Source organism: Propithecus coquereli, unplaced genomic scaffold (genome assembly GCF_000956105.1).
Source record: "Propithecus coquereli isolate 6110/MARCELLA unplaced genomic scaffold, Pcoq_1.0 Scaffold134, whole genome shotgun sequence".
Taxonomy (NCBI): domain Eukaryota; kingdom Metazoa; phylum Chordata; class Mammalia; order Primates; family Indriidae; genus Propithecus; species Propithecus coquereli.
This window is the reverse complement of record NW_012137636.1, coordinates 3,082,328-3,093,161: the sequence shown is the minus strand read 5'-3', so window position 1 is coordinate 3,093,161 and position 10,834 is coordinate 3,082,328. Positions and strand designations below refer to the sequence as shown.

The following is a 10,834-nucleotide window of genomic DNA, read 5'->3' as shown; positions in this document are numbered from 1 at the left end:
TATAACTGTTCTTTTTATAAAGATTGCATTAGACTTTGATAAATCCTTACAAAACAGTATATAAGTTGTCAAAAGCAAAATTTTAAATGTTCATATTGTTTAGTAATATTATCACAAAATATTCACTAAGCACTCAGTAATCTTGTATTTTATCAAACAAAAATTAGTTTTGACTAAGGTTCGGAGTATAGCACATGCCCTCAAGAACACAATCCTAAATATTCTAATTAAGACATTGCATACCATGAAACCACTGACTGGCCAGACTAATCCACCTCAAAAAAAAAAAAATGAAAAATAACCCATCTTCTGAGGAATTTAACTGGGAATGAATGGGGTGCAAGGAGAATGGGTAGCCTCCTTCACCATAATCTTTGAGAGAAGGCAATGTGTAGAGCAAAGATATCAAAATTTCAATGGGGAGCAGATTCCCAAATCCAAATTCAATCTCAAAATATACCTGTCAGGTGATAACAAATCAGGAATTAGCTTGCTCCTTTCTCAAGGTATGTAGTCACCCCAATATGCCACTATTTACCTTCATTCAATCAGCTTCATATCAGTGCCACAAATACCTACATGGCAGTGTGTGAAGTGCTCTGTGGTTAAAGAGATAAATACCGCATGGTCCCTGTTTCCAGTACTACTTTTAAATATATGTAAGTGTATACGTAGATATTTGTGTGTGTGAATGATTACAAATTTACACTTTCAAGAAAGATGATACATACACAAATGATTTTCAGGTAAGGCAAAATCTGCCAGGGACTAACTAGTAAGTAAAGTACAAGATTCCTCAGGAGTTTGGAGGAGACAGGGACCACTGTTGCATTCAATGAGCGATCTTACTAGCATTCTATGAAACTTATTTCTATGATAAAGTTATTTTATAGTATTCTAATACTTGCATGGTTTTTTTTGTTTTTTTTCTCAGACTTCTTAAACCTCTGAAATGCTTACAAACTGACTCCCAACAAAAAATGTGTCAAAAGAACAGTTGAGATGAAACTCTGGTTGAACTGCTAGAAACATCAGTTGCCCAGCAGAGCTTCACAAATATGTGAATATATATACATATACTCCTTTATCCATCTAACCCAGCATTTCCCAAGTTTATTTCACTTACAGCACTTTTTTTCATGGCACATTCATTTATGCTTCATTAAACTCAAAGGTTGGAAAACAGTGAGTAAGAGTACATAAACTTTGAAGAAAAAAAGTAAATGTTTCTCAAAAACCTTCAAATCTTTGCAAACTATGTAAGAACACATACATTTTATTAAAACATGGTATATCTCAAACCTATAGTTATATAACCTACAGTTATCTCAAACCTATAGTCTAGACTCTTAAGTGGAAAGCAATTTTTACATATCAATTTTAAGTATTTTTTAACTGTATACTCTTCATAACTTTATTTTTAAAATAATTAAAATAATAGCCTAAGTTTGGAATTATAACTTAATACGTTGAAGCATATTTTAATAAACTTAACTTATAACTTAATCTTTTGTGATGAATCAAAATTACCTGAGAATCAAAGTTAAAACATACATCTGAAGTACAAGGAATGGATATGAAAAACTTTCACGGAGAGGTGGTGTCCACATCACACGGGTGGCCTGAAATCAATAAAATGCTCACTTCATATTATGTTCTATTATAATAAACACTGTTAATTTAGAAACCAGTGGCAGATTTGTTTTAATAATTTTAATATCAGGCTTACTAAATCCATTTCTGAGTGCCTGGCATAGCTTCTCAGTTTTTGGAGCTCCCTTAAGGGCCATTAAGTAAAGAGTGATGATTAATTCCAAAAACAAGTGTAAGATACACCAGACCAAGCAAAAGAAAACCCCAGGGACAAACAAGCTGGTAGGTATAGGGGCTGTGAGGATGCCAAGACTGACAAACCAGATCCACATTCCAGCCTGGCAGGTATGACCCTGTCAACCCAGGCTTTGGGACATATACATGCCCAGAAAAATACTTACACAAATGTTACCTAAGGCATTCGTAAACATCAACAGAGTTTATACATAACAAGTTCAACTGAGTATAGATACACATTACAAGTAGTTAAGATTGCCTCTGAATTTGCAAAATTTACCTTCTAAAGGGTTAACTATAAAATTTGAAAACAACTAGAAATATCTGGGAATAATAAATGTGATAGATGTAATAAAAGTATTCATTAAATTTTCATTAAATTTATTGCTAATATATATGGGTCAGAGTATTCATAAAAGTTTTCTATCAAAAATTCTAGAAAGAATCCAAACTCTTATTACTTCATAAAAGTCTTAAAATTTATTGCTTCTCTTCCAAGAAACTAAAATAGTAAACGTTGGAAGATGAACTATGCCAGTTGTCTGGCATACTGAAAGAAAAAGGCTTGTCTTTATATCAACACATTGCTGAATGACAACGCATTTGTTTAAGTTAAAATAATATATTTAAGGCACTTCATGTATAATTTTTAAGACTCCTTTGTCTAGCTGACTTTTAAAACTTAACCCAACAGTAACAGATAAAAAGACTTCTATCCTATATAACCTGTGCCATAACATATTAATATTTTGCTTCCAAAAGCTAGCAGTCAGATTCTCTCTCTTTTTCACTGTCATATTCTCAGCATCTAACAGAAAGAGTATGGCACATCTTATGTACCCATAATTTTGTTAAATACATCCATTGCATTCAAAATAAGTTTCTACAAGCTCTTTTTAGGTGGACCACAACCCACTGGGCTGAATTAGTTAAGTTAATTTCCATTTTGAATTCAGCATTTTGTGTTATTTAACAGGCAGCACAATGTAATAGAAAGAAGCGAGGGAGCAGGTGGAAATGCCTTAACTGTATGCCTATCATCAGGGCCTCTTCCATCCTTGTTAAAGGGAGTTCAATGGGTATGAAGTTTCAGTTAGGCAAGATGACTAATTTCTAAAGATCGGCTGTTCAATACTGTATTAACAATATTGTATTATACACTTAAAAATCTGTTAAGAGGACAGATTTCATGTTAAGCGTTCTTACCACCATTTTTTAAAAGTTAAATATTTAGGTTTTAGGGCCAGACAGCTGCAGAATGGGAAATCCAGCTTCATCAGGTAGTGAATGTGGAATTCTGGATAAGAAACTTAATCTTTCTAAATTTCAATTTCGTACCTTGTATGGTGAGGATAACAATCACCCCCATAAAATGTCTGGTAGGAGTAAATGAGACAATATATGTAAAGTGCTCAAACTCAGCAAGTACAGTATTTCCTTTTTTCTATAGAATATGTGTATACGTAAAGTATATATTTACTAAAAACCCGGCAAGACATTTCATGTTTTAAATTCTAGTTATTTAAAAATTTAGATCAACATAATTAAAATCTCAACTCACAACACAGTTTCTTTAAAATACTGTGAAGTCATAAGTAATGTGCAATTATATATTGTTTTGATAAGTATATTTCCTTGTTCTTATACAGCCCCTTCCATTTCTTAAAAATTACTTTCTAGAAAACAAACCTCTCCATGGTTGAAAAAGTAGCACAGTACTGTGATCAGACCACCTAGTTGAGTCCCACTGTAAAAAAATAAAAAGCATACAAAACATAAAATCATAATTCATATATAGTGACTTGTTCACAAAATTATCTCATAATTTAAAATCATATTGTTATATATTGAAAGCATTACAGTATTAAACCATGTTAGTAAAAATTTCAAAAGTACCCATGTAGTTGATGTTTAAATCCTAAATGTACAACCAAAGTGTACATATAAAGTAATCTTAATTTTATAATCTATTATATCTAAAATATTTTATAAATAAAATATATAATGTGTGAATATAAGATGATTTTTAACAGGCTAGCACTTCAAAATATTCACAAAGAATGTAAATATTCTGAAGATAAATTTTTGTCTTTTGAAATTAGATGTAAATGAATGAGAGATGAAGAGTCTAACAAGTTTCATTTAGCAGTAACTTGGAACTGTCCAAACTATTGCAAATATTCTTTTGTTGGGTCCCAAAGAAGCAATAGTGTAGAATATAAAAATCAGAACAAAGATGACTAATATTAATCATCAAAGAGTAAGAACCATTTCTTCAGTTGCGTTTTTGTGATGGTGTGTGTCTGAGTGGGTGTGTATGAAAACACAGATGCTCCAAACCACATTTGTGTAGTGTTTCCATGCCTCCCTATACACTGCCTCATGCCTCACTTTCCATAATCTACCACATTCTAAGCACCATGCAGGCAGATTCTTCATCTGTCTTGTTCATCACTGTATGCCCAGCTTCACACTTGGAAGACTATAAATACTGGTTGAATGAATGAAGAAAGGAAGGAATGAGTTTTAAAAAACAAGCAGAAGAAAGCTAATGGGAAGTGATTTATCATTGATAGATTACCTCTAAAGGAAATTCAAAGGATGCATTTCAAAAAAGAAGAAATTGAAAGAAGGAAGGTGTGAGAAGCAAGGACCAACTGTACACACAGGAACTGAGAACATGTGGATAAATCTAAACAAGACTTGACAACAAAAACCAAGAATAACCATGGCAGCTGTTAAGGGTAACAGGAGGAGTACTAACCTGGTAATAACACCTAAGATGGGAGAGGATATTTTGAAGTAAAGCACTCTAAAATTCCTTGTGGTCATTTTAGACTTGATCAAATTGGATGTGTATGTTACTATTTTAGCGTTAACCACCAAAAGGACAGAAATAGAATATCTACCTTCCAAGTTAGTGCCAGTGGGGGAGGGTGGTCAGGGTAAGAAATACAAAATTCCCCCTTCCCCCTCCATTCCTACTGCTTTTGTTTTTTATATGCCACACTTTCCAGTCTCCTCACAGTTTTGGTGACACTTTGATATTTGTATATGTACATATCTTTCTTAAAGACTAGAGCCTAACGATGTATTTGATATTCCAGAACTCTGTAACCAATTTAGAGAGACTAATCACCTCTTGGGTAGCTCTTCCAATAAAAAATACTGATTTTAAAAAGTTTCAGTTACTGTTGTATAACATTTTCCACATTAAAAACCAAAAACAGTTTGTATAAGAAATACAAACTATTTTCAAAAACAGAACATTTTTAAGCCTGCCAAAATAATCTCAAAGCATCCTGTTTCCTCAAAATACTTTACTGAGCTTATATATATAAATTTTCCTATATGGCATATAGAAAAGTGCATAAAATTTCTAGCTTATGGAACAATTATGAACTGAACATTCACGTAGCCACCATATAATTAGTTGAAATGGAGAAATGAATGCACCCTGAGTCTCCACTCTCCATCCCAAGAGACAGCCACTATCCTGATTTTTGATATTATCAATATGAGCACCTCTATATACATTCAAGCTATGATTTACTTTCATCTCTTTGTAAACTTTATACAAGTGGAAGTATGCAGTATTTTTAAAATTTTGTACCCATATTCATTTAACTCAAAATTAAATTTGTAAGATTCATCCATGTTGATGTGTGTATCTGTGTAGTTCATTTATTCTTATTGTTGTATGGTATTCCACCATGTTAATAAAACAAAATGTATTCATTTCTCTGTTAATAAACATTTAGGTTGTTTCCAGTTTGAAGTTATTGCAAATAATGCTGCTATATTCTTCTGCATGTTTCCTGCTGTGCAAGAGTTTCTTGGGATTACATACTTTAAATTAGAATTACTGAGTTATAAGGTATCTACACCTTCAACTTTGCTAGACAACACATGTTGTTTTCCAAAATAGTTGTACTAATTTATATGTCTACCTGTGATAGATGAAAACTCCCTTACTAATCTGTTAGATGTGAGATTGTATTTCTTTCTGGTTTAAATTGGTATTTTTCACATAACTAATGATGGTAGTCAACTTTATGTATGTTTATTGCCCATCTGGAGTTCTTCTTCTGGGAAATGTCTGTTCATAAATATTTTGTCCATTTTTCTGTCATGTTGTCTGTCTTGTTTGCCTTTGTATTCCTGCTAGAATGTAAATTTCATGAGGACAGAGATTGTCTGTTTTGTATTCCAAGCACTTAAAACAGTGCTCCTGGTCACGACAAGCTTTCAATAAATATTTGTCAAACTAATGAATGGAATTTCTACATACTATGTTGGGAATATACTGTGCAAATGTCTTCTCTCATTTTGTGACATATTTTTAATGCAATAGTGTCTTTTGAAGAACTGAAGTTCTTTTCATCAAATTTATCAGTTTTAACAATTTTTCTTCATGGCTGGATTTTTGAATCTTGTTTAAGAAATTCTTTCTTATTCCAAGTTACTGATGATATTCTCCTATATTATATACTAAACATTTATAAATTTGTCTTTCATACTTGAGTGTTTAACATAACTGAGATTATTCATATAGCTCCAATTTCTCTTCATTAAATACGATGTCCTAATTGTTCCAGCACCATTTATTAAGAAGCCTATCTTTACCTACCAATATGCAATATCCACTCTGTCATATATTAAGTCTCTTTAAGTACATTTCTACTTCTGGTCAACAAAAAACGTGTTGGAATTTTTATTGGTAGAGCACTGAACTATAAACCAATTTGGGGATAATTGTCATCTTTTTAATATTGAGTTTTCAATCCATGAACATGGCATCTGTCTCCATTTATTTAGATTTTACTAAATGTATTAAATTTTAACAATTTTACCATACAGGTCATAAATATCTTTTGTTAGATTTATTCTTAGTAACTTCATGCTTTTCAGACTATTCTAAGTGGCATTCTTTTAAAATTTCATTTTGTTTGATGCTACTAGAGTATAGAATTTATAATTTCAGTGTACTAATTTTACATCTGATAACATTGTAAATTTTCTTATTTCAAATACCTTATCTATAGACTTTTTAAATTTTCTACAAATACATTGTGATCTACTTTTAAGAACACTTGTTTCAATCAAAACCACAATGAGATATCACCTATCTCCAGTGAGACTGCCCTTTATCAAAAAGACCCAAAACAATAAATGTTGGCGTGGATGTGGAGAGGTAGGAACACTCATACACTGCTGGTGGGACTGCAAATTTGTGCAACCTCTGTGGAAAGCAATATGGAGATACCTTAAAGAGATACAAGTAGAACTACCATTTGATCCAGCAATCCCATTACTGGGCATCTACCCAAAAGAGCAAAAGTGGCTCTATGAAAAAGACACCTGTACTCGAATGTTCATAGCAGCACAATTCACAATTGCAAAGATGTGGAAACAACCCAAGTGTCCATCAATACATGAGTGGATTAATAAAATGTGGTATATGTATACCATGGAGTACTATTCAGCTTTAAGAAACAATGGTGATATAACACCTCTTACATACTCCTGGAAAGCGCTGGAACACATTCTACTAAGCGAGGTATCCCAAGAATGGAAAAACAAGCACCACATGTACTCACCATCAAACTGGTATTAGATGATCAACATTTAAGTGCACATATAAGAATAACATGTATTAGATGTTGGGCAGGGGGAGGGGGAGGAGGGGACGGGCATATGCACAAACAGTGCGATGCGCACCTCCGGGGGAATGGACACACTTGAAGCTCGGACTTGGGGGAGAGGGAGGGTAAGGGCATCATAATAACCTAATCATCTGTACCCCCATAACATGCTGAAATAATAAAAAAAAAAAAAGAACACTTGTTTCTCTTTTTTTCAAGTTTTCAATCCTTATTACTTTTTTTTTTACTTTACAGTGCTGGACAGGATGGTCCCTGGTACAATATTTAATATATCACTAGTTTTTATTGATTCCATGCTAGTTTTTTTATGCCAGAAACTTCCTAAAACAAGGGGTATATACATTTATAAATCTCTACGGTGACATAAGTCCTATGAAAATTTAATAAATACTTGTTGGAAGTTTAAATAGAGACTTTTTAACTTTATATGTTGTGGTGCTGTTCAAAAATAACATTGTAAAGAAAGGTGATGATTCAGTTGAGAATATGTTTCACTGAAAGAAACAGAAAACTTAACAAAGGTAGCTTCAACAATATAGATATTTATTATATTATTCAATGGGAAAATGAAAGACAAATGTTGGCATTGGTTCAGCAGCACAAATACTCCCTCATGGTCACAAGATAACTGCTGCAGCTCTGGGCATCACAACCAAGTAAAAGCAGGATGAAACAGAGAAGGGTAGCTAATTCTGTCCTTTTGTGAGAAAGGCAAATGCTTTCCTAGGTGTAACCAAAGGTGACTTCACATTATTTTTCATTGGCAAAAGCTAGCTCATACAACTATCCCAAAGAGCAATGGAGTATGGGAGCAAAATATGTGACCATCGTAATTAATTTCAACGTATCATCTGAGACTGTTGCACTGTTTCTGCAAATAAAATTGAGGTACTGTTATCAAGAAGGATAAGCTAGCAAATCCAAGTGTCTGCCACAAGATATACAGTTTCTTGTACTGCTTTCCTAATTTCACCTTTACAGAGGGTACAATTAGAAATAATCTTGCTACTAATGCCAACCAAGGATCCCCTCTAATGTTTTAATAATTTTACACATGAAACTAGAAATATTTTCATTAAAACCTTTGTTAAGAAATCTTAATTAGTTAAAAAAATATCACTGCAACGATAAAAGGAGGCCTTTAAGATATTAGTGACAGCTCCAGTTTCTGGTTACATATTAGTTAAGCTTCTGAAAAATCAAATAAATCCACAAAATTTCCAACTATTAATCAACTAATCTCATAATCATCATTTTAATCCAATCAACAAATATCAGTTAGTCCTTACAAGCCCGCTGAAAGATCTTTTAATTCAGTAGTCTTACCTCAGGTATGCACCATATATGAAGAACAAGCCCATCATTAGTCCATTTAAAATAAAAATCACACCAACATAAAAGCAAGCAGGGTCTCCCAATCCTTTGAAAAGACACAGATTATTCAGCATTTAATGAATAAATGACTATAATGCAAGTGGGCATAATTATCTCAGTGCTTTGTAATCAAGAACTCATGAATTTGCTGAAAGCATTTACTTTCTGGATTGTTGCTGTCTTTAATAGTAACTTTAATACTTTACCCTTACATGAGGTTATTATTTAGTTACACTTACACTATTCTTTATTATAGATACATTTATACTTTCCCCTAATGAAGTATTGTTATACTGTAATGATTTGCTGAGGCTTCACATTTAGTCATGCTATTGCTCAGCATCTGGAACTGTCAGTAGAGCCACTTGATGAATTATGAAAGATAATCCATTGCATTGTTTTTATCTTTTGCTAGGCTCTAGGATGAGTAAGAGGTGGTCCTGATCTCAAGGAGAAGCTTTAGTCTGCATAAAATGATCCAGTTATTTAATCAATTATTATTTATAACTAGAATTTTAATATATCCCATATATAATATTGTATGTACAACACATATCATATGCTTTACAATCACCTGACATCATTCTGACATCATTCTCAGAACAAATTTATAAGACTAGTTGGTATGAAAGTACTTTTTTTATGGTTGAGAAAACAACATAGAAAACTTAAGTAGCTTGTCAAGGGTTATTTAGCTCTAACTGGCTGGAGCCAAGATTTGAAGGCTAGCCCTCCTGATTCCTTCTATTTCTCTGCTCACTCCTTGAAGTCTGTTCTGATTACTTCTGTTGTTTAATGTACCCTTCTTCAATACTGGACCACCTTAGGCTCTGTCATATGTTCTTTTCTTTTCTCAGTCTGAATATTCTCCTTAAGGAAATTCTTCCACTTCTGTGGCTCCAATAATCATCTATATACAGATGATTCCAAGTCTATATTCGGCCCAGAATTTTCTCCTTATTCTTATACATATATATCCAGGTAGCCACTTGTCATCTCCTCTTTGAGGTCGCACAGATACTTCAAACTAATACATCCACAATGATATGTAGCAATTCAAACCCACTACTTTTCAAATGTTTCTTATCATTGAAAGGGACTCAATTATTCAAGCTAGAAACCAAGCTGGTTACATGACTCTTCACTCTTTCCCCTCTCCTATCAAACAATTACCAAGTCTTACCAATTATACTTCCAAAATACCTCTCAAAACCAGGCATTTCCCAGTTATCTTTCCCACAATTGCTTCTTGAGAATACAATAGTCTCCTACCTGGCCTCACTGAACTCACTTTTGTCCTTTACTAATATCCTTTCGATATACCTGAGAAAATATGTTTTTTACATGCAGATCTGTTAAAATTCTTCGATGCATAAAGTACAAAATCCTTAACCAGTGTATGGCCCTTCATAATCTTGCTTACAATCCCAGCATCATTTCAAATCACTTTTCTTTTCTATCTCTTTCTTCCAAGAATTCTAGTCTTCTTTCAGTTCCCTCTCACCTCAGGACAGTTGAATACGCTAGTCTATATTCTTAAAGTACTCCTCTCTTGCTCCTAATCTCAACAACCTTATTTTCTTATTTGTAACATCCACTACACTTTTAACTGCTAACATCCCTCTGTGGTACAAACTCTATGAGGATAAAACCCCATGTCTACTTGGTTCATCTGTGTCCCATGTACCAAACACTAACCTATTGCTTATTGGAACATAATACCATATGTGTCCACATATAAGGTGATTATTTGCATCCCTCAGGAGTTACACCTTTTCACTGATTGAGTCATTACAAAGTCTCTCACTTTATGAGGCATTTTCTCCATTCTTTTAAAGTGTACAAAAAAACTATAATTGCCCTCAAACATCCTCATGAATTATATTTTACATGTTATAAAGCTCATCTGAGGGAATCAGTAAAAATGTAAGAAAAATATAGATTTAGTTATATTCTAAGAGTTG

General features: G+C 33.1%; 1 protein-coding gene across 1 annotated transcript in view; it reads right to left on the bottom strand.

The window, feature by feature from the left end:
* Positions 1 to 10,834, bottom strand: part of DPY19L2 (dpy-19-like 2 (C. elegans)) — a 139,239-nt gene that overhangs the window by 93,172 nt on the left and 35,233 nt on the right. The window contains exons 6-8 of the mRNA XM_012638753.1: positions 8,823 to 8,916; positions 3,520 to 3,577; positions 1,531 to 1,622 (exon numbers count right to left, since the gene is read on the bottom strand). Coding sequence (XP_012494207.1) covers positions 1,531 to 1,622; positions 3,520 to 3,577; positions 8,823 to 8,916 — 244 coding nt within the window. The remainder of the gene's footprint in view (positions 1 to 1,530; positions 1,623 to 3,519; positions 3,578 to 8,822; positions 8,917 to 10,834) is intronic.